Source organism: Neophocaena asiaeorientalis, unplaced genomic scaffold, assembly GCF_003031525.2.
Source record: "Neophocaena asiaeorientalis asiaeorientalis breed wild unplaced genomic scaffold, Neophocaena_asiaeorientalis_V1.1 scaffold150, whole genome shotgun sequence".
Classification (NCBI taxonomy): Eukaryota; Metazoa; Chordata; class Mammalia; order Artiodactyla; family Phocoenidae; genus Neophocaena; species Neophocaena asiaeorientalis.
Genome location: NW_020176571.1, coordinates 20,740,576 through 20,765,826, shown reverse-complemented (window position 1 = coordinate 20,765,826; position 25,251 = coordinate 20,740,576). Strand labels below are relative to the sequence as shown.

Sequence of the window (25,251 nt, the reverse complement as noted above, 5' to 3'; positions counted from 1 at the left end):
AACTTAGGTGTGCCTAGGAATTTTGGCCCCTCTGTTTTGGGCATCATTTGTACATGCTGCTTATGTCACCATAGAAAAACCACATGAATGGTGACATCATTTCTAAGAGCACAACTCCAGTATTAGAGCGACAGCAGAGTTTGAAGCTGTGTTTTCTAGTAAGCATCTAAAGTGCAGGTGTTCTGAATTGGTAAGAGAGGGTAGATTCATATTAATTTGGATTGAATATCCTCCAAGGAGATGAGACCCTCAGGAATTAATGAATGGTGGAAGCCATGACTCTTGTGGACCACCCCACCACAACTTGGAGAGAGCTGCTGCAGAGCTGTCAGCAGGAAAAGACCAGAAGCTTTATTTGCAGAGGGAAGATATTGAATATGTGCCTGTGCACTTATCCCGACCCATGTGGTCTGTCCATGTGGGAAGTGGACATGTAGTATCTGATCAAACATCTTCCTGATAGGAATGTGGGATCAAACAATTTGGAAAATGCTACTTTATAAAAGAGTTTTGTTTTATTACAAATAAGTGTTAGAATTATTCACAATAGTTAATATATAGAAGCAGCCCCAGTGTCCTTTAACAGATGAATGGATACACAAAATGGGGTGTATACAGAAAATATAATATCATTCAGCCTTAACAAGGAAGGAAGTTCTGACACGTGCTACAACGTGTATGAACCTGGGGGCATTATGCTAAGTGAAATAAGACACACAAAAAGACAAATCCTGTGTGATTCCACTTGTATGAGATAGAGTAGTCAAAATAATGAAGACAAAGTAGAAGGGTGGTTGTCAAGGGCTAGGGAGAGGGAGAATGGGGAGTTGTGAATAGGTGTAGAGTTTTAGTTTTACAAAGATGAAAGGAGTTATAGAAATGGATGATGGACATGGTGGCTAAACATTATGAATATGTTTAATACCACCCGTCTGTGTACACTTAAAAATGGTTAAGAGTAAATTTTATGTATATTTTGCCACAATACAAAAAATTGGGAAAAAAATCACAAATGCAAACTAAAAGGAAATAGAATAAATGGTAGAAATGAATTCAAATGAATTAAATAGTAAATTAAATTAGTGAAAATAAGTAATAAATTAAAATAAAATAAAAGTTTCCATCTTTGCTTACCCTTTCACCAGGTTTATTCCCCCATGAAATCACTTTTTTTTGTTTGTTTATACAGCATGTTCTTATAAGTCATCAATTTTATACACATCAGTGTATACATGTCAATCCCAATCTCCCAATTCATCACACCACCACCCCCATCCCCCCGCAGCTTTCCCCCCTTGGTGTCCATACGTTTGGTCTCTACATCTGTGTCTCAACTTCTGCCCTGCAAACCAGTTCATCTGTACCATTTCTCTAGGTTCCACATATATGCATTAATATGCGATATTTGTTTTTCTCTTTCTGACTTACTTTACTCTGTATGACAGTCTCTAGATCCATCCACATCTCAACAAATGACCCAATTTCATTTCTTTTTATGGCTGAGTAATATTCCATTGTATATATGTACCACATCTTCTTTATCCATTCGTCTGTCAATGGGCATTTAGGTTGCTTCCATGACCTGCCTGTTGTAAATAGTGCTGCAATGAACATGGGGATGCATGTGTCATTTTGAATTATGGTTTCCTCTGGGTATATGCCCAGTAGTAGGATTGCTGGGTCCTATGGTAATTCTATTTTTAGTTTCTTAAGGAACCTCCATACTGTTCTCCATAGTGGCTGTATCAATTTACATTCCCACCAACAGTGCAAGAGGGTTCCCTTTTCTCCACACCCTCTCCACATTTGTTGTTTGTAGATTTTCTGATGATGTCCATTCTAACTGGTATGAGGTGATACCTCATTGTAGTTTTGATTTGCATTTCTCTAATAATTAGTGATGTTGAGCAGCTTTTCATGTGCTTCTTGGCCATCTGAATGTCTTCTTTGGAGAAATGTCTATTTAGGTCTTCTGCCCATTTTTAGATTGGGTTGTTTGTTTTTTTAATATTGAGCTGCATGAGCTGTTCATATATTTTGGAGATTAATCCTTTGTCCGTTGATTCGTTTGCAAATATTTTCTCCCATTGTGGGGGCTGTCTCTATATCTTGTTTATGGTTTCCTTTGCTCTGCAAAAGCTTTCAAGTTTCATTAGGTCCCATTTGTTTACTTTTGTTTTTATTTCCATTACTCTAGGAGGTGGATCGAAAAAGATCTTGCTGTGATTTATGTCAAAGGGTGTTCTTCCTATGTCTTCCTCTACGAGTTTTATAGTGTCCAGTCTTACATTTAGGTCTCGAATCCATTTTGAGATTATTCTTGTGTATGGTGTTAGGGAGTGTTCTAATTTGATTCTTTTCATGTAGCTGTCCAGTTTTCCCAGCAGCACTTATTGAAGAGACTCTCTTTTCCTCCATTGTATATCCTTGTCTCCTTTGTCATAGATTAGTTGACCATAGGTGCATGGGTTTATCTCTGGGCTTTCTATCTTGTTCCATTGATCTATGATTCTGTTTTTGTGCCAGTACCATATTGTCTTGATTACTGTAGCTTTATAGTATAGTCTGAAATCAGGGAGTCTGATTCCTCCAGCTCTGTTTTTTTCCCTCAAGACTGCTTTGGCTATTTGGGATCTTTTGTGTCTCCATACAAATCATGTCATGTCATCTGCAAACAGTGACAGTCTTACTTATTCTTTTCCAATTTGTATTCCTTTTATTTCTTTTTCTTCTCTGATTGCTGTGACTAGGACTTCCATCTGTTTTCATTGTCATTTGTCTCTAGGTATTTTTTGATTTCCTCTTTGATTTCTTCAGTGATCTCTTGGTTATTTAATAACATATTGTTTAGCCTCCATGTGTTTGTGTTTTTTACTTTTTTTCCCTGTAATTGATTTCTAATCTCCTAGTGTTGTAGTCAAAAAAGATGTTTGATATGATTTCCATTTTCTTAAAGTTACTGAGGCTTGATCACCCAAGATGTGGTCTATCCTGGAGAATGTACTGTGAGCACTTGAGAAGAAAGTGTCATCTGCTGTTTTTGGATGGAATGTCCTATAAATATCAATTAAATCTATCTGGTCTGTTGTGTCATTTAAACCTTCTGTTTCCTTATTTATTTTCATTTTGGATGATCTGTCCGTTGGTGTAAGTGAGGTGTTAAAGTCCCCCACTATTATTGTGTTACTGTGGATTTCCTCTTTTACAGCTGTTAGCAGTTGCCTTACGTATTGAGGTTCTCCTACGTTGGGTGCATATATATTTATAATTGTTATATCTTCTTCTTGGATTGATCCCCTGATCATTATGTAGTGTCCTTCATTGTCTCTTGTAACATTCTTTATTTTAAAGCCTATTTTATCTGATATGAGTATTGCTACTCCAGATTTCTTTTGATTTCCATTTGCATGGAATATCTTTTTCCATCCCCTCACTTTCAGTCTGTATGTGTCCCTAGGTCTGAAGTGGGTCTCTTGTAGACAGCATATATATGGGTCTTGTTTTTGCATCCATTCAGCAAGCCTGTGTCTTTTGGTTGGAGCATTTAATCCATTCACGTTTAGGGTTATTATCGATATGTATGTTCCTATGACCATTTTCTTAATTGTTTTGGGTTTGTTTTTGTAGGTCCTTTTCTTCTCTTGTGTTTCCCACTTAGAGAAGTTCCTTTAGCATTTGTTGTAGAGCTGGTTTGGTGGTGCTGAATTCTCTTAGCTTTTGCTTGTCTGTAAAGCTTTTGATTTCTCCATCAAATCTGAATTAGATCCTTGCCTGGTAGAGTAATCTTGGTTGTAGGTTCTTCCCTTTTATCACTTTAAGTATATTATGTCACTGCCTTCTGGCTTGTAGAGTTTCTGCTGAGAAATCAGCTGTTAATCTCAAGGGAATTCCCTTGTATGTTATTTGTCATTTTTCCCTTGCTACTTTTGATAATTTTTCTTTGTCTTTAATTTTTGCCAATTTGATTAGTATGTGTCTCAGCATGTTTCTCCTTGGGTTTATCCTGTATGGGACTCTCTGCGCTTCCTGGATTTGGGTGGCTACTTCCTTTCCCATGTTAGGGAAGTTTTAGACTATAACTTCTTCAAATATTTTCTCGGGTCCTTTCTCTCTTCTCCTTCTGGACCCCTATAATGCAAATGTTGTTGCGTTTAATGTTGTCCCAGAGGTCTCTTAGGCTGTCTTCATTTCTTTTCATTCTTTTTTCTTTATTCCGTTCTGCAACAGTGAATTCCACCATTCTGTCATCCAGGTCACTTATCCGTTCTTCTGCCTCAGTTATTCTGCTATGTATTCCTTCTAGTGTAGTTTTCATTTCAGTTATTGTATTGTTCATCTCTGTTTGTTTGTTCCTTCATTCTTCTGGATCTTTGTTAAACATTTCTTTCATCTTCTCGATCTTTGCCTCCATTCCTTTTCCGAGGTCCTGGATCATGTTCACTATTGTTATTCTGAATTCTTTTTCTCGAATGTTGCCTATCTACCTTCATTTAGTTGTTTTTCTGGGGTTTTATCGTGTTCCTTCATCTGGTACATAGCCCTCTGCCTTTTCATGTTGTCTCTCTTTCTGTGAATGTGGTGTTTGTTCCACAGGCTGCAAGATTGTAGTTCTTGCTTCTGCTGTCTGCCCTCTGCAGAAGTTCGTTCTTTAAAGAAGATTGGTAAGATTCTTATTCCCTCAGCAATACGTATGGAAACTCCTCTATGCTGTCATATAGTTTGCTGTAACCTCTCACCTCTAGCAGGAGCACTGAGACCGTGGGGATGCTTATCCATGGCATTGACTGGACAGAATGCATAATCTCTCGATAGACTTGGTTCTAGAGAGGGTCCGCCGCTGGCTGCCGATCCAGTTCCTGCAGGTCCCCGGCTGCTCCAGCTACTGGACCACATCTGTCAGCAAGCGGGCAAGGTCTCAAAATCACTCTAACAGGTTGTGTTTCCTTCCAGAAATTTTTATGCACATATAAGCATACTGATCTGTACGTGTAAACCTTTAAAAAATACACACACAAGACCTACTGGAGAACGGACTTGAGGATATGGGGAGGGGGAAGGGTGAGTTTTGACAGGGCGAGAGAGAGTCATGGACATATACACACTAACAAACGTAGTAAGATAGATAGCTAGGGGGAAGCAGCCGCAAGGCACAGGGATATTAGCTCGGGGCTTTGGGACAGCCTGGAGGGGTGGGATGGGGAGAGTGGGAGGGAGGGAGACGCAAGAGGGAAGACATATGGGAACATATGTATGTGTATGGCTGATTCACTTTGTTATAGAGCAGAGACTGACACACCATTGTAAAGCAATTGTACCCCAATAAAGATGATAAAAAAAAAATACACACACAATATAATGGTCTTCCACTTACTTTTATCATTTAGTAATATATCTTATTACTAAATTACTTATTACTAGATTATGTTTGTATCAGTACGTATTGAAGTACCTCACTGTTATAGCTTCAGTATATTCCAGTGTTTGGATGTACATTTATTTATTAAATCAGTCACATTGTGATGGGTATGGTGTGGTTTCCAGTTTGGGCTGTTATAAGCAGTATGCCGTGAACCTCTTTGCAGTCGTTTGTTAACTGAAAATATTGACAGGTGCTTCCAAGTTGCCCTCCGTAATGGTTGCATCATTTACTGTTTGAAGCTACACTGTTTATAAGGGATCATTTAGTTGAATATTTGATTTCTTCTTTCCCTAATGAATTTCTTTCCAGTTTCTTTTTCCTTCTCCTTTTCCTACTACCTATTGTTTTTGTCCTTTGTATATAGTTTTAAGACAATGATGTTGAGAAATATTTGTTACGAACCATACTGATAAATATAGATGCTTGGGGAAAAAATGCATCTTTTATTTCTTAAACCCAGGAGAAATTTAATAAATATAAATGCTTCCATATAAATAGCCATTCCATCCCACATTACCACGGGGATCCTCTCGAGTTAGAAAAACACTCCTATGGAGAGAACTAAAAACAATTAGCACAGTGATTTTTTTTTTTTAATGCTTCAGGTATGCTTTCTTTTGCCTTTAGAATTTCTTGAGGAATCAAAACAACAAAACAAATTACAACCTTGTTTGTGAGACCCTTCAGTTTTTGGACTGCATTTGTGGAAGTACGACGGGTGGCCTGGGCCTCTTGGGTCTCTACATCAATGAGAAGAATGTAGTGCTGGTCAACCAGACTCTGGAGAGCTTGACTGAGTATTGCCAGGGCCCATGCCATGAAAATCAGGTAACTGTGAAAGCAGTCCTTCACGCCCAAGTATTCTGACCAGTCAGCAAAAGGATCAGCTTGGTGAAGGAGCCAAGCTTTGCGTGCATGTAAAAGATCTTTCTTCTTGCTTTGCCAGATAGTTTTACCTTCCTAACAAAACATACAAAGACTGAATTATGGACTAACAAATACTATGCCATATTTTAATTTAATTTCACCCTAAAAGGAAATTCCCATGAAACTATTCCACATAAAAATCAGAGTTATCAAAAAACGTTAAATATGTTTTTTTCATCATTGATCAGTTTTCATCTTTAGTCAATCTTTCTAGGATTTGTGGCATCAACTCCCATTGGTTTCTTCGGCTCCACTGCAGTGGGTTGTGTATATTATCTCCTTCATATTCACAATAAACTTATGAAATATGTAATAGTTCTTCCATTTTGCTGATGAATAGGTTCTGACTCAGAAATCAAGTGGTGTTCTAGAGTCTCAGAGTAACCGAATCTGTACGTTGTAGGGCCATTCTTAAAACTGAGGACTTGGACCTCCCTGGTGGCGCAGTGGTTGAGAGTCCGCCTGCCGATGCAGGGGACGCGGGTTCGTGCCCCGGTCCGGGAAGATCCCTCATGCCGCGGAGCGGCTGGGCCCGTGAGCCATGGACACTGAGCCTGCGCGTCCGGAGCCTGTGCTCCGCAACAGGAGAGGCCACAACAGTGAGAGGCCCGCGTACCGCAAAACAAACAAACAAACAAACAAAAAACTGAGGACTTGTGGTTTAGTTTAGAGTGCGCTTTTAACTGTATTACATTTTCCAGGGCAAAGTTTCGACTCCTTTTTCCAGAGTGTTTGTCTCTGATTCCATTTTCTTGGATATCACAGTCACATAGAAGGAGTAGACAGTAGAACACTTGGACTAGTAAAGTGGGGGGCACCCTGGAATTTACTGACTGTTCACATCTACACAGGTTGTTACAGGGCTACCATCACAAGCATGGATCCACCCTGGAAGGAAGAGTTTTCAAGTCACAGACATTTCTGGTTATTAATTTTAAAGAAGCCATTGAGACCAAATATCAGTGCTTAATATAGAAAAGTGAAAAAAGTAATTTGCTTTTCTATTGTGAATTATATGATGTATATGTACAAAAATGCACACACACATACATGTAAATGCATAGGTATGTAGAACAAAAACACAATTATTGACATAAATAATTTGTTAGGGGCATACTTCTTCCCCCCCCGCCCCGTAATATGCACGTGACATGGTGAGAGAGTTTGTGGATTCTGCTCTGTGTTATATTTCCCTCTCCTAGGGCAACGATACAAGAAAACCTAACTGTTGATTTAAAGTTAAGGAAATACATGCAAATTCAAAGATTTGGTTTTGTTGTTGGTTAAAATCATGTATATCTATAACAGAAAACAGGTATTCTCCACTCTTGGTTTTTTACTAAATCAGGTAAGCTCTAAAAGTAGAAATTAATAATAAAATAGCGTGAATCCCGTATACCCTGGAAATACACTTACTATGAACCCCGTGCTCTGGAAGTGTGTGGATAAAAAGAAAGTGGCTTGCAAATTCCGGACACAATCTGCAAATTGCTTCCCTCTAAGTTTAGCAAACATTTTAACCATCAGAAGAACCTCAGGAGATGTAGAAGACGGATGGAAAACACCTCTCTTGGGTGTCAGGGGAGTAAAAATTTCCTTTTATGAAGGGAGAAATGAAGCCCATTCTGAAAAATAACAGTCCTTTCAGAGTCACTTTGATTTTACTCTTTCTCATTTATCTTACGTGGGTTTCAGTTTTTCAGACACCTTGACAGTGGGTGCTGTGTGGTAAGATGTAGCTCCACAAACTCAAACCCACAAGTTCCTGATTTTCAAGTCCTATAAAATGAATTAAATGTGGAGTCCTAGCACCGTAGACCCTAACCTTCAAAATACTGACATTTATCTCTCAGGATTTTTTTTTTTTTTTTTTTTTTTTGCGGTATACGCGGGCCTCTCACTGTTGTGGCCTCTCCCGTTGTGGAGCACAGGCTCCGGACATGCAGGCTCAGCGGCCATGGCTCATGGGCCCAGCCGCTCCGCGGCATGTGGGATCTTCCCAGACCGGGTCACGAACCCGTGCCCCCTGCATCAGCAGGCAGACTCTCAACCACTGCACCACCAGGGAAGCCCCTCTCAGGATATTTTATAAGATTTTCTCAAGTCAGATTCCTCTGTGAATCACTTAAGTTTAAGGAATCTTTTGACCTTTTCCCTCAACCACCATAATTGACAAGATGTCTCCAGAACATCAGGAGGTGCCTGTATACCCTGTCTGCTGCCACAATGATCAACAGCATCACTTGTTACTCATTTAGCATTAAGTAGCAGATAAATGAAGTTGCTACATCATTTCCAATAAAGTTTATTTACAAACCTTGGGCATAAGGGGCGCATTCCTTTTATAAATAGGAATATTCTCTTAGCCTGGATAGATCAGAACTTAAAATTCTAAATTTAAAGAATTCCTCTAATGAAGGGCATATTAAAATTTATTGACTGAGTGTTTTACTTATCCATTGTTTTTTGAAATTCTATTAAAATGGTTCATTGAAAAGATACCTGTTTCATACAATGTCTATCTCTATGTTCTTCATACAAAGCCATTTAACTAATACTAATCAACTAATAGACTCTATGCAAAAGAATAAGTTAAAGTTAAACCTTTGAGTTATCTTAGACTTAATCTCAAAGTTAAATTTTAATTATATTTTAAAAGTCGAAAAGCTAAGGTGAGTCTGTAATTTTATGTCATGGCTTCTAGTGCACTTATGTCGTAAATAGAGTGTCATTTTACAAACATTTTTTTTTCCTAGACATGTATTGCTACTCATGAATCTAATGGGATTGATATCATCATTGCTTTGATTCTAAATGACATAAACCCTCTTGGTAAATATCGAATGGACCTGGTGCTCCAACTAAAGGTAGAGTAAATCCACTATTCGGGGGGGTGGGGAGTGACATTCTCTATATAAAACTCCCTTTCAGAGTTGACTCTAAATCTTCAAGTAGGTCTTGTAAAAAGCAAGGTATTTTCAACTAATGAATTGGCAGAAAGGGATAGTAAAAGCACCATGAGCACTAAATTCCTGATAAAGTGTCAAATAAGATTTGAGGTAATGTTAGTTGGAGGGTACTTTACTGGAAGTTTTTTTAAGCAGCCACTTTGTTTTACTGCTTTTCTTCTGCTTTTGTTTTCTATTTTTCATTATATAGAGGAGCAAAAGGTTCTGAACATTCACTATCCCATATATTTTTAATTCGTCTTGACTACAGAATTCTATCTAGCAAGTCACGATTAATGAGACTATGTCAGAGGAGGGCTGCATTTTAGTTTTATGTCTCTCTACTTTCTAAAAGTTGTTTTCTTTTATTATATATTAGAATCTTATTTTTTTCCCCAAATAAGCTAAGCCATTTTCACACTCCCTTTGAGGAGGTGCTTCACCTTAAACCATGCGCGTACTTCCCAGCAGTTCCATTTATCAGAGGTCAGGAGCACAATGGCATTTTGAAAAAAATTTCTTCAACTTTTTGTTCAAGTAGAAACAGATAAATGAATATACACAAGAAACTATATAATCCCAAATATAAAGGCATGCTATTCAATTGAGATGAATTATTAAAGACCACATATGTTTAGTGTTAAACAGGTTTAAAAATCATTGGTTAAATAAAATTTTTCTGTAAAGACAGGTCGATCCAATATCATAGAGAGAATAAAGTTTAACTTTTTAATGGGTAAATTTATGGCCAAGAAGAATAGAAATGATATTTCTATAATTATGTTTCTAAATATAGATTTAGATATATAATGGAATATATATTATATATATATACTACTTATGTGGAGATTGTGCTAATGGCTCTTAATAAGCAAACAAAGAGATAAGTTAACTATTTTCATTTGCAATATATATAATCTTTGGGTATTTATCTTCATAGATTAGAAAGAAGGTGATCCTTATGTAGATTGAACGTGTGTCCTTTTCCTAATTAGCTTCATGCTTCACTTAGTAAAAACAGCCTAGGCCTATATAACAGACAGCTTAATTTGAATTACTAGAAAAAAATTATTATATCTTGAATTCATTTTTAACCATAATTCATAAAGAAACAGGCTTTTAAAATCCTTTATTTACCTAGAGACTATACCTTTAAATCTCTCTGTCTCTTTTTTTTTTTTTTTTGGCCATGCCACAAGGCTTGTGGGATCTTAGTTCCTCAACTACTAGGATTGAACCTGGGCCCTCGACAGTGAAAGTACAGAGTCTAAATCTAACCACTGGTCCTCCCGGGAAGTCCCTAAGTCTCACTCTTAATTGACATAACTTAATGGGGAAAATACTGAAGGATTTGTCAAAGTATAGGCATACAGATTATTTACAAATCCAGACCTATGTAAAAAAACCTAAATTAAATGATGGGGTATGACTTAACAGTACAAAGATACTCTTGGCTATTCAAATGGAAATCTTTTTTGAAAAAGGATCATTTAAAATTTCATTTATGTTTCTAGGCATAATTTATATATACCTTTTCAAACTATGACAGTTGGATAGATCAAGGTATGTATAAAATACAAAATGAATGAATTTGACTTAAAATATTCATAGTTTTCTACTTAAAGAAAGAGGTGAGTGTATATTTCTAAACAATCCATGAGGCTTTATACATAATGGCCAATATGAGAACAATGTTTGTAAGACAGAATGATATAGTATATCGGCAAATTTTAGAAGGTATAGGTAGTATGCTTTTAATTATAAATTCTCCAGAACATTATAGAGATTCCATATTAAAAATGTTAATGTTTTATTTTATACCATCCACCCTTAAATTTATACTTAACCAGTTATAATTTTAAGTATATTTAACTTTACTAATTTACTATACCATTTTATGAATTTTCTGATGCATATATCTTGTCCCTTTTAATTTATATTTCATAACTGATCTGGGACTATAAAGTGCTAAATTTATAAATAGGTAGGTTTTTTTGTTACTATTGTTGGTTTTCTGTTTTTTGTTTTTCTTCTAAGGACTCCAGCTTCCTTTGGAAGAAAATCCTCTATTAACACACATGAATTTGATTTCTAAGCATATATAGGCTCTTGTACTTTCAAACTGATTCAAATTTCAGTAAGTCATTTACAAGATTTCTATTCCTCCAACATAGTATGAAAAAGATTGGTCAGAAAAAATACTGTATTGCCAATAGCATTCTGAAATTGGATGTATTTTTAAGCTATTATGTATTGGGCCTGCTGAGTGAGGTTCATTAGAGAGTACTGTTAGCGTTGCCAGGGTTTTAGTTTTCAGTTCTATGGGGTCAATTAATATTGCTCTAAGGATCTAAGCTCTCCACTAACACTGGAGCCTTATTTTTTTAGGTATGTTGTTTATATGGGATGCTAGGTTATAAAAAAGGAATTTTAGGATTAGTACAAATCTGTAAAAATTGAAAATGGAACAGAAAAAATAATGCTACCTTTCCCACAAAATCCTAACATCTTTTTAGGATGGGTTAGTGACGTTGGTATCATCATCACCATCACATTATCGTCATCGTTACTAATATTAGCCATTTAATCAATAGGCTGTATTTCTGAAAGAAAAATAGTTGGGTAGAATTTGGTATTAAAAATATCCAGTGTAATTAATTTGCACAACTTTAACAAAATTTGTATTATGAATGCCTGCATCACCAAACAACTGATTCAATTTAAGTTTTCATCCCGTAAGATGTTAATTTTGAGTCACTAAGAAGCATCTTAGAGCCATTTGGCTCTGCGTGTGTGGAGGTTGAGATTTTTATCTAAGTGAATATTACAAAAACACTCCCAGGTCGTGTTTATCATCTTGCAGTTTGCCACAATTCTAGGGCAGTGCTATTGAAAACACAGTATAAAGAAACATCATTCCAGGGACTTCCCTGGCGGTCCAGTGGTTAAGACTTCACCTTCCAGTGTAGGGGGTGTGGGTTTGATCCCTGGTTGGGGAGCTAAGATCCCACATGCCTTGTGGCCAAAAATTGTAACAAATTCAATAAAGACTTAAAAAAAAATAAAAAGAAACATCATTCCAAATGTTGAAGATATTGTACTTTGTGTTGCAAGATGGTGTATAACCATGTTGTACCCGTTTTGGATAATAAATTGGCTGTATCAGAAACGTTTTTGATTTCAATATGTAAGCATGTTTGAGGCAATATATTTATAAACTAAATTAGAAAACACCAAAGACAACGTAAGCTGTTTTTATTCTCTATTAAACAGAAATAGAAAATATTATTCTTCTACAACCCAGATGGTAAAAATGTTGCATATATGCTACCATGTAGGGAGACTAGTAAACTGTTATCAATAAATATTTTGTTTCTAGCTCATGAATTTAGAATTTTATAGATTAATTTTCACTGATTATTGCTCAAATTTATTTAAAATTTTGATTTGCTAGTGTGTGTTAATGTTTCGTGTTAAAACAATTATGCTAAATTCTTTGTAAATTATACGCCATTTTTGTGGAATGTGTCGTCGATACTGGTGTCTTGTTAAAGTTTCATCATAGAAATGCCTATTTAGGAAATAGTCAAGGAAGATATGATTAGATTTTAATGCATTATATATAAACTCAATTTTGTGTTTAAAATTCTTTTTCACCAATATTTAAAATATCCTTTGTAACATATCTCTCATATTCATTATTTTTATTTATTGTTAACAATAAAGTAAAATACTCTATTTTAAAATGTTAATAAGCGAAACTAAATTAGCAGTTTAAAATTCTGCTTGATTTAAAAATAAATAGTCCTGATAATCTCAGTTAAAACAAATTGAGGGGATCATTAATCCATGAAATAGACCTTTCATGTGTATCAACTCAATCTGTATCTCTAGAACAATGCCTCCAAGCTTTTGCTGGCCATCATGGAAAGTAGACATGACAGTGAGAATGCAGAAAGAATTCTATTTAACATGAGACCCAGAGAACTGGTAAGAAAACTTTTGAAAGCTGTGTTAATAATGTGTAACCTAAAAGGGACAATTTATAGTATGCATGTCAGGGGAAATGTCTACTGGCTTTCACTGCTCTACCAAGGCACGATGGCACATCAAGACCTGCTATTACAAGTACCTCAGAAGCCCCATGATAGCGAAGGCCTGTGTGATTTGGGTCCTTATTTCTTCATTGGCTTTATCCACTTTAAGTGCTTTTCTTAACTAGATTTTCACACTTGCCTAAACTATCTGCAAATTATTTTTTGCCAGAAAAAAATTTTGCTTTAGTTTTTGTATTGGAATATAGGTGAGGAAGGTATATAAAAATGTTTGTACCCCTCAAAAATTTGATTTATACCTCTTTCTGAAAATAAAAACAAAATAAATATCTTTGGTAATTGTTCTTATTAATAAAATGTTACACAGTACTCAGCCTAGAGGAAACTGTGTGGAGACCTGCTGGGAATTCCACAGAGATCATTAGTGTGTCTTCCTATTGTAGAAGTTACATTTTCCTCCTCACTTGTGACATGGAAATTATGAAGAAATATCACCATGCTTTAAAACCATTGGGTTTCAAAAGCATTGAGAACATTCTCGAACCATATAAGCCAGTGCCCCAATGACTAAGTCCCAGTCTTATAAACACCATTGTTGGTGCTATGGGGAAACCTGTGAAGGCACTCTTTTGCTCTCTTTAATAGTAAGGGATGGATTCAAAGAAGGTAGATAAAGAGAAAGATAAGATGCAGTTTGATTTAACATACATTTAATGAGAGCATAGGACCTGCAAAAAACAAAAACAAAAAACTCCATCCATGGAAGGCAGTGGGCTAAGAGGAGCAAGGCGTTCCTTATTCTTATGCTTAAATGGAGCGGTGAGTTATATATTCATTCGACAATATCTCTGCACAATAGCCCTTTGAAAATACCATTTCCTTTGCCTACAACATTTTTATCCCATCATCTACTTCCTCCTTGTGACCTACCCTCAACTTCTTGCCTGAGTTAGTGCCCCTGCCCTGTGCTTGCTGAGTGTCTCACAGTTGTGTTGGCCTCTTGATTTGCTGACAGTAAGTTCCCTGAGGGCAGATACTCTGTTGTATCCACTATTGGGTCCTCAGGGCAGAGAACGGTGTCTAGCACCATGTGTTCTTGTTATTAGTGGGCCCTTAATAAATAATGGATGTTTATCAGGGTTCCAACATCTCCCCGTTGATGGGAACTCTGGCACAGTCAGCATTAAAAAACCAAAGCCAAATTTTGCAAAGAAAACAGGGAATATTGTAGGAAAATACTTCCATATTCATTTAAATACAGATGGTTTCCTAGGCTGTTTTCATTTAGAATTCTTTTATACTTTTCAAGTCTTAGGAAGCATTCCAAGTTTTAATTACACCTCATAGATGATGTAAATGCATGTTGTTTGTGGCATTTCAAGCCTTCTTGTTCCCCTTTGTTTTTTGATAGGTGGATGTGGTGAAGAATGCCTATAACCAAGGATTGGAATGCGATCATGGGGATGATGAGGGCGGAGATGATGGTGTTTCCCCAAAAGATGTTGGACACAATATCTATATTCTGGCCCATCAGGTGTCACATTTTATATCTTTATATTGTTTTGCTAATCTTATCAATCATGTCTTGTGTCAATGCTTGCTATCATATTTTCAAGTTCTGGTCCCTCCATTTTTTCAGCACTTGCCTTCCTTGCTCTGGGTCAAGGAAAAGAAAAAGCTCCCAGAGTGCCTGATGTGGCCACCAGGGCTGTGCTAGGGGCTGGTCCACAAGAAAACGATACTTGGTACCAAAAACTGGGCCAGCAGGGAGGAGACAATCCCATGTCAGAGCCTGAGGAATACGTAAACCACGGCAGCAGGTGGAAGTCTTGAAGGAGAGAGGAAAGAGGCTACTGAGAAGATAGAGAGTATGATATGAAGTAAGGGATTGCATTCAGGTCATAACAGGCTTCTGGCCTCTTTGAATTGTAGGTTGGCATGTTTCCTGCAGAAGCTCTAAAGTGACAGCCTCTAACTGGGTTTTGTTGGGCTTCTAATAAATATAAGGCTAAATTTACAGTCTTTTGAAGGAAAACCATTTCTATTTTATAGTAACTTGTGAAAACAGGTGCTTGATAAATTTTATTTGATAAATTTAATTTCATTAACCTGAAGATCAGCTTTAAATTTGCATCTTCTAATGCAGAGTTTTTAGAAGTTAAAAAATTGAAATGACATATGCGCATTTGATTTTATCCATATAGCTCTCATTTTCTTACAGGATGAAGTCCAGACTTCTACACGTTCCCAATCTCTCTTTCTAGTCGTTTTCTCCCACTGACAATCTCTTCCTCTTCCTGCTTCCCTGTACATCTTACCAGATAATTGAACAAACATTGGTAGCTATAAGTAAGACTCTGAGTAGATTAATCTTTTTAGTTTTTAAATTTTTCCACTTTTATTGAGATGTAATAGACATACAGCACTCTGTGAGCTTAAGGTGTTAAAAGTTTCCTCTTTTAGACAGTTATTGCCCTTCTCTGTCCTTTGTATAACTCCCTAATGTATGTAACCGTGAATATAATTTTTACAAAAAATTCAGGGAAGGAGGGCTTCCCTGGTAGCACGGTGGTTGAGAGTCCGCCTGCCGATGCAGGGGACACGGGTTCGTGCCCCGGTCTGGGAAGATCCCACATGCCGTGGAGCGTCTGGGCCCGTGAGCCATGGCCGCTGGGCCTGCGCGTCTGGAGCCTATGCGTCCGGAGCCTGTGCTCCGCAATGGGAGAGGCCACAGCAGTGAGAGGCCCACGTACTGGAAAAAAAAAAAAAAAAAATTCAGGGAAGGAGTCAAATTCTAAAAGATACTAATACAAGAAGCTGGTATCATTTTGTAATACAGTTGCACCATTGAGAAGATTTTTAGGTCTCTCACAGTATAGCGAAATGCACATATAGAAGAGAAAAAGGTGAGGGCACATGGGTTATAGCTAGGAAGACAAGAGAGAATTTTAGTTATTGAGGAACTGAAAGTTAAGATGAAGGGCACACTGAAGGAAGTAGAACACAGAGATTTAGGATGTGGAAAAGAAAGTGACAGAGAGATAGAAAGCGAGAGAGGGAGAGAGAGAGAGGGAGGGGGAGAGAGAGAGAGAGAGAGAAAGAAAGAAAAGATCAGCAGTGAGAGGCCCCCGTACCGGAAAAAAAAAAAAAAAAAAAAAATTCAGGGAAGGAGTCAAATTCTAAAAGATACTAATACAAGAAGCTGGTATCATTTTGTAATACAGTTGCACCATTGAGAAGATTTTTAGGTCTCTCACAGTATAGCGAAATGCACATATAGAAGAGAAAAAGGTGAGGGCACATGGGTTATAGCTAGGAAGACAAGAGAGAATTTTAGTTATTGAGGAACTGAAAGTTAAGATGAAGGGCACACTGAAGGAAGTAGAACACAGAGATTTAGGATGTGGAAAAGAAAGTGACAGAGAGATAGAAAGCGAGAGAGGGAGAGAGAGAGAGGGAGGGGGAGAGAGAGAGAGAGAGAGAAAGAAAGAAAAGAAGGAAGGAAGGAAAGAAAGAAAGAGAGAGGGAGGGAAAGAGAGAAAGGAAAAGAAAAAGAAAGAAAGAGAAAGAAAAGAAAAGAAAGAAAAAAGAGAGAAGGAATGAAAGAAAAGAAAGAGAAAGAAAGGAAGGGAGGAAGGAAGGAAGGGAGAAAGAAATTGGGTGACAGGAATTGAATCAAGCTAGAGAAGGACTGTCCAGAGTCTGAATGAGAGTAGAGAGAAAAAAAAAGCACAAACAGAATTAAAATCATATTGGTTTCTAGAATGAATATAGAAATACAGTGACACAGCATGGGTACATGATCAAGGAGTTATTTCAGAAGCTGTAGCGTTGTGGAAGGAAAACAGCAAAAAAGAGAAGGGCAGAATGAGCAGTAATAAATTTTAGAAGGAAGTCAGGGAATACAGCCACCCATGTCCTTTTGACTGAAAGCTAGTCTTGCTCTGTCTGGAAAGGTTATCCCAGCTACACGAGCAAGACCTGACCCTGTGTCTTTTAAGTGGAAAATGAACAACCAGACCAGCCAAGTCAGACCTAGAACAAATAGAGGAGTAGATGTTGGAGCCAGATCACCTCATACCCATGAAGAACACGTTTAAAAATGCAGTTTCATGTTACTAGTTATAATATGAGTAACAATAAAAAGATCAACGTCAAGAAAAGACCTATGTTAGGTCAGTCCAGTTTTAAGCGGATTAAGTATAAGAGTAGAGAATACAGATTTTTAAAAACAGGTTAAGGTGAAGGTCGAGAAGAGTGGAGAATAAGGATAAAGGATGCAAGTGCTAGTCATGGATTGGAAGATAACGATTTAAAATGTGAAAGAAGTTTAAAATGAAGACAGCATAAGGTCAATGATTTTGATGGATTTGAGTTTATGAAACTGTTAGGAGATAACAGATTAAATTCAACGATGATGGTGGAATTGTCCAAGGAGTGGGAATTCAGAAGCAGTTTAAAGAAAGTAACAAGGAGTTAAAAACAACTTACTGAAATGAAGAGATGAAACAGTGGATGTGAAAATGGTCTGAATGGTTATCTAGAGGTTTCTGAATTTCTGAAAACCAAAATGTTAGAAAAGTGGTAGTTTGCAGAGCTGGGATGGTACAATATAGAGATACATAAATAAAGCCAGTCTTCAGGAAGAGAGAGAATGTCAGACTGAGTGAGGGGAAGAAGGAGATCCGGAATTGCTGCATACTTAAGGGCTTGTGGTTAAATGGTAAGAGTGTAAACATGGAACGAGAGTCCATCGGAGTCCCTTCTAGGAACTCAAGGAAGGGACAGGAATGGCAAAATATATGCAACAGTATATGTAACCAGCAGTGTAGTTAAGCAAAGGTCTGCTCACTTTCTTACCGCGACACAGGAAGTTGTTGCCTTGCCACTTTATAAATGTGTTCTCTGTGAGGTGACTCCTCCCACCAATTTTAATGAAAAATTCAGTTTTCACCCAGAAGAGAGCTGTGCTCTTTTGATCTTTCCACGAATGACTCCTTTGGCTTTCTCTAGGCCAGGATATCGTGCTGGTTTCTTAGGAGGCCAAAGATGGTTGCTGAGTTCGTTATGAACCTGTTGTCCAAATAGGCCCCATACTGAGACACAAATGCCAAAGACAGTGGTTGTGAACACTGGTTCAGAAGTAGCCATGTAGCTGTGCTCCAAGTGTTTTCTTGCATCCAGGTTCGGCTGTTTTCATTGTGAATGCAGAATCGTTTGGCTCCAGCATCCTAATGACCATGCAGATTGATTTCTGCCTTTGCACAGTTCAGTAATTCCAAAACTGAGGTTCAACTTCCTCCTTGTTTTACTATAATCATCTTTTGTACAGACAGTTTATTTTGGTGCCCTCAGACTTTCAATTTTTGTTGTTATTCTTTTCATGGTAGTGAGGTAGTTCTGCTTTTTCCACCATGACATCCTTTCGGCCCTTCCTGTGGTTGGTGTTACAAGAAAAAAATAATGCTTCTTGTAAGTGTCTTGTCTGATCTACATAGAACTATAAATACATCAAAAAAGGGAATTTCTTAAGTTCTAGTACCATAGTGTCGTGCAGAGAATTTCCTTAAAATTCAGCTGTGTGTCCGTTTTAGACTTTCTGTCCTCCACATGCCCTTCTCATGCGTCTCTGTCTCCTCTGTCTGCTCTAGTTTTGATCTTTTACATTCGGCTTTCTTCCTGTTCCTTCTCTTTATTCCTGTCTTTCTATAGAACAGTTGCTGCCTGCAATCTAGAACATTGCTCAGTACTTTAGGTTAAGTTTAACATATAAGTCATATTGTTTCTTTGATTCCATGTAGCGATTTCTGTTTTTCCAAGACTTTTAGTTTAGCTTCATTTCTTCCTCAGTTGTGCTGAGATATAATTGACATATAATATTGTATCAGTTTAAGGTGTTACAACATGTTGATTTGATACATTTATATGTTGCAAAATGATTACCACCATAGCATGAGTTAACACCCAATCCAGTAACATAATATCATTTTTCTTTTGTGGTGAGAACATTTAAGATCTCCTCTCTTGGCAACATTCAAGTTTATGATACACTATCATTAGCTATAATCACTGGGCTGTACATTAGATCCTCAGAATTTATTAATCTTGTAACTGGTAGTTTGTACCCTTTGACCCCCATATCTCTCCCTCTTTCCCCCACCTCCCAAACCCTGGTGACCACCGCTCTACACTCTTTCTCTGAGTTTGTCATTTTTAGATAGCACATCTAAGTGATATTATACAGGATTTGTCTTTCTCTGTCTGACTTATTTCACTAAGCGTAAGGCCCTCAAGTTTCATCCAGGTTTCTGCAAACAGAAGGATCTCCTTTCTCATGGCTGAATAAGATTCCATTGTATATCTATACCCACATCTTCTTTATCCACTTATCCATTGACAGACAGCTACATTGTTTCCATATCTTGGCTATTGTGAATAATGCTGCAGTGACACCCTTTATTTCAATGCCTACTAGAATTAAGTATAGGGAGAAGTGTTATGTGCTTTTCAAGATGGGGAGAAATATTATATAGCAAGCCTGTGGAAAGCAAAAATAACTCCTGGCTCTTCAGGCGAGAAAGAATGGATCCCTTTCATTGGATATATGAAATTATTTTTTAAATATAGGCTTTAAATTTTTTCATCAGCATTTCCCATGTCATTAAATAGTCTTTGAAAACGTAATTTTAATGTCTGCATAATTGTTCATCGTTTGAATGTACCATAATTTATTTAATCACTCTTTATTGTTAGACATTTGGGTTTCTAATGTTTTTGATATTATAAATTACGCTATGATTAACATCCTCATACATTAATCCTTGTCTGCTACACTGACTATTTGCCTAGGATAAATTCCAAGAAGTTTAATTACTAGGTTGCCGGGTAGTAACTATTTTATGGTTCTTGATACACATTATAAAATTGTTTTTCACAGTGTGATGGTAGTCATCTTACTGAATCTTAAAATTATTACTATTTAAAAAAAGCTTCACCAAGTTGATAGTGTCAGGGACATAGTGACCACTCAACACATGTTTGCTGAATGAATTAATGAGATAGATGAAAAGGGATCTCATTTTAATTCACATCTTTTGGATTACTAATAAAATGGACTGGCTTTTTTTGTTTGCTTTGCGGTAGGCGGGCCTCTCACTGTTGTGGCCTCTCCCGTTGCGGAGCACAGGCTCCGGACGCGCAGGCTCAGCGGCCATGGCTCAAGGGCCCAGCCGCTCCGCGGCATGTGGGATCTTCCCAGACTGGGGCACGAACCCGTGTCCCCTGCATCGGCAGGCGGACTCTCAACCACGGCGCCACCAGGGAAGCCCTGGACTGTCTTTTAATATGTTATTTGGTCATTTCTATTTATTCTCTGAATTACTTGAAATTGTGTTTACCCATTCTTCAGTTGGGGTTCATTTTTGTCTTAGTGAACTTTAGTTAAGGTTAATAAATCTTAGTCATAGTAGTTACATCTACTTCATCCTGGTTCATTTGCTTTTTAATGTTTTAATGATAGTTTTCTTCCACCACCTTGAGGTCTGTTAAACACTTACCTAGATTTTCTTCTAGTGTATAATGAATTCAGTTTTTGCTTTTAACTATGTAATTTTTCTGTGTCATAATGCAGGAATAATAAAAAGGTAAGTTCTTATGTTAATTTATCTCTAAAGACATAGTCCAAGGTTTAGTAGTAACAGCAGTCCATGGGGGAAGGGTTTGTAGTAGTTATGTGAGCGTGGTGTAGGGCATGTGCGAACTTTACTGGAAGAGATCAGGGTCAAAATCCAAACCACCTTCAGGGCCAAACAAAAATGAGTGATACGGGGGCAGGTGAGGCTGGGTCGATGGGGTGATATGGTAAAGATGTTGCTTACCTCTTCTGACTTTCCAACTGGGCTTGCAGGCTCTGAATTTCTTCTTCTTTCACTATTTCAAAAAGTCTGAATTTTGAAATTTAAAAAATGTGAAAGCTCCTAATTTTTTTTAAATTGGCAACTCATTCAAAAATTTGTAAAACACTGAGCAGTCGAAGCAAAACTCACCAGCAGGCAAAATGCAGCTCAAGAGCCATAGTTTGCCACTTGTAGAGTAAAGGATCTAAAGTTCTCATTCCTTTTTTATTCAATTGCATGGACTTTTGAGTGCTTTACCAGATGTCAGGCACGGTACTAGATACTAGGATACAGTAGTGAAGGAGACCAACAAGAGATCAGCTCTCAGGACATTTACATTCTGACTGGGAGCAGTGACAAATAGACGAACCAGAGATAGCAGATAGTGACACAGGCTGTGCAGTGAATGAGAAGAGGGTGTGATGAAAGACACTCAGGAGGTGCTGTTGTAGATTGGCTGATCAAGAGGGTTTTCTCTGGGAAGGTGAAACTGAAGTTAGATCTAAGTGAGAAAGCAAAAGTCAGCAGTATATAATGGGGCAGAATGTGGGGGAGCATCCCACAGATGGCTGGAAAGTGGCAGTGAGCTTGGCATGTTTACAGGAATAAATAGCTGGACCTTCAGCCAGCCACCAGCACTTGAACCCTATAATACTCACAAACACTGCACCTGAGGCTCATTTATTATAAGATAGTCATTCAAGAACATTTATTGAGCACCTCTTACGTCAAGCATTGCTTCAGTTGCTAAGATAGAAAATGAATAAAGATGCCATCAAAAAGCTCACAATTGAGTGTGTGTTGGAGGGGAGAGAGGGAGACAAATTAATCATTATAACTGAATGTACTTAGGTTAAAATGGAGGTGTGCGCAAGACACGCTTCCCTGAGGAGTCAGGAGAGAATTCATGGAAGAGGTGACACTTGAACTAAATCTTGAAGAATAGGGGGAAGGGGGAGAACATTCCAGGCAGAGGCAATGACTCATGCACCATAGACATTTTAGAGAAAGGAACTTCTTTGGGGAATATTGGTAAGGATTTTGTATGGTATCTACTTATGTGTTTATATGAAATGAATTACAATCATTTGAATTGAGTCAACATCTTTGGTAACTGTAATGACCCTGATTGTAGGCATTTAACAAATATTGCATGAATGAGTGAATGAATGAGTAGGACATGATACACTTTAAAAATTTAGTATTTTATAATTTAAGTATTATAATAAAAAACTGAATAAAAATATTTTACTGTTATCATCATTATCATCGAATATCATAAAATTGGTGATATTTTTCCCCACTGGAGTGTAAATCCTTGTGCACAGACAGTTATTTTTTTCTGTTCCTGTGTCAGGTACATACCTAGCTATGGTAGATACTCAAGAAGAGTTTGGGGGAATAATTTCTTGTAAAAATGCATGTGTGCTGAGAATATTTGTATATAATGCAGGTACTCTGGAAGATATATAGAATCCTACAAAATTGATATTAGCATTCTGGCAGTCAAGGATCTTATTCAACTGCTATGGACTTTCTTTTTAATTTTGTAGTTTATTCTTTGCCAATCATGTCAGCAAACCCTACGTAGATAGGACCCTATGATATCTTCCCTCGTCAGGAACTTTTCTTCTTTTCATTCATGATGCCACCTTTCTGCTGAACTAATATCTCCTCCTGTTCTTAAAATTCATTTAGTATTACCTTAGTTCCTTTAAACTTCAAACTGAAACCTACTTACCCCATTTCCAGTCAACAATGATCTTTCTTTCTTTTGAGTTCTTATATCTATTATGTTCACCCCAAACTGCATACGTTCTTTCACACTAGCTTATGCTGTGTATAATTCTAGAGTTGTTCTTTATTTCATGTATATAAGTCTGGGCTACGTAATCAGTAGCAGATTCACAAAATCTGGGTACCCATAAGGCCTCATTAAAAAACAAAACAAAACAAAAAAACTTCCCACAAAGAAAAATATCACAGGGAAAAATGCTTAGGTATTTAAATCCTCAAATAGGCACCTACATATCTTTCAACAAGCAACAGAGAATCTTGGGATTACAGCCATTTATATGACCTCTCAGATTCATGGTGAGTGGGAGCAATAAAAAAATATAGTCCAGGAAATGGATCGAAATTGGACTTCTGATTATTAGTTTGCTGTGAGGATCTTGAAGCCAAGTTCAGTGGAAGCAAATATTTTTCTGCTTAACATTTCATGTTTGGTAGATTTATATTTATTTCTGAGCGACATAATTATTAGAGCATCAGTCTGAATTCTAGCAACATAAGAGGCCTTCACGGTGTCTTCAGCTCCTCCTTAGGTCTGCTCTAATTTCAACCGTATTCATTGAATTCAAAATCTATTAGGAGAGCTAGAGATACCAGGCAGGGCTGCATCTGTATATATTTTTTCCATGCAGGGAAATACATACATCTCCTAGCATATTTTAGACCTTTGGTTTGTTACCCTGTCCCCAGCCAAAGCCAATATCTCTTTCTTTCCCTTCAGGGGAGAGGATGGTAGGAACTGCCATCCTGTTTCAAGGACTGGGATGCTTTCTGTCATGCTGACAGAATTTGCTAGATCTCTTGATAGTCCTCATTAATCTGGGGGTTTTTTTCTTAGAATTTTGGTCTCATAGCTGCTATTGCTTGAGCTCTATTCATTTTAAGGGATATGCGTATACGCTACGCCAAGTAGCTAAATTTTAATTTATACTGAAGTCATATGAAATGGATGTATTGCTCGAACTACTTAAAATGTTTTCCTTAGAGACTTAGGCTGCTTCACCTCTTTGCCGCTTCTATTTTCTTACGCTAATATGTAGTAATCAGCATTGCTTCATTTACTTTATTTGTAGAAATAGAAGGATGAGCTTGTAATTGGATACATAACTTCCATCTTTAATATCTTTGAAGGGTTTTAACTAACAATTTCTTCATCTTTATTACCGCTTGTAGTGCAGAGAGTAGAAAACACAGCTGGGTTTTCAGCTCACAGAGGCACTTGTAGCTCAGCAATTTGCTGGCTAGAATATAGTACAAGCAGCTTAACTCTTATTCACCCTGAACCCTGTATTTTCTCCATTCGCTGATTACATCACTCAACTTCTCTGACTTCAGCTTTCTCTAAAAAAATATGATGAGTATCCATGAGCTATGTTTGCAGAGCAAACTTTCAGAGACCTATTGGACACTAACTAGAGAGTAGTTGGACCCCGATGGCTCTTTTACTGGAATAGATTATGTTTTAAATAACATAACAAAGTAACTAACCAGCTACTGGATATTTATGTATTTATTTATACCTTACCTACTTAGATAAAAGGAATTTGAGATTGAATGAGAAATGCACTTGTAAAATTAGACTGTTAGAATACAAGATCAAAGCCTTGAGAAGGAAAAGAATCTAAGTGTGCTAACGGTCTCTGCCAATATCCTCACTGTTTATCAGTGGTAGCTCTGAGCTTCTTGGTAACCAAGAGTCAAAAATAATGGGCTGAGCCTGTGCTCCGCAACGGGAGAGGCCACAACAATGAGAGGCCCGCATACAGAAAAAAATAAATAAATAAAATAATGGGCAATACAAGTCATACCTATACTATTCATTTATGACCAACTTATTACTGGTATTTAATTCTCAGATAAATGTATACAAGGGCAGAGGACAGCATGGTAAACAATGTTTTCTAAACTGTTCTGCAGAACGTACCAGAAAAAAAATGAACATAGCTGTTTTTAGTCCTCAGGGATAAATAATGATCTACACTTCTGAATTATAATTGAGTTGAAGGTAAATAAATATGAAGTGTGTATGATACAACAGTCATTCTGAAAATAGATATGTAAGGTCACTTCATAGAGAGACTTTCATAATGTAGAAACTTTACAATATGTGAATTTAGTTGGAAAAAAACTTGTTTAAATATCAAGAGATAGGGCTTCCCTGGTGGCGCAGTGGTTTAGAGTCCGCCTGCCGATGCAGGGGACGTGGGTTCGTG

The 25,251-nt window shown here is 37.3% G+C and overlaps 1 protein-coding gene across 3 annotated transcripts in view; it reads left to right on the top strand.

The window, feature by feature from the left end:
* ITPR2 (inositol 1,4,5-trisphosphate receptor type 2) overlaps nt 1-25,251 on the top strand; it is a 520,017-nt gene that overhangs the window by 359,074 nt on the left and 135,692 nt on the right. For all 3 annotated transcript variants that reach the window (XR_003001564.1, XM_024733221.1, XM_024733219.1), the window contains exons 42-45: nt 6,047-6,247; nt 9,103-9,213; nt 13,189-13,284; nt 14,761-14,883. Coding sequence is in view for 2 of the 3 variants with exons in the window: in XM_024733221.1 (XP_024588989.1) it covers nt 6,047-6,247; nt 9,103-9,213; nt 13,189-13,284; nt 14,761-14,883 (531 nt within the window). In the remaining variant the exon portion in view is untranslated. The remainder of the gene's footprint in view (nt 1-6,046; nt 6,248-9,102; nt 9,214-13,188; nt 13,285-14,760; nt 14,884-25,251) is intronic.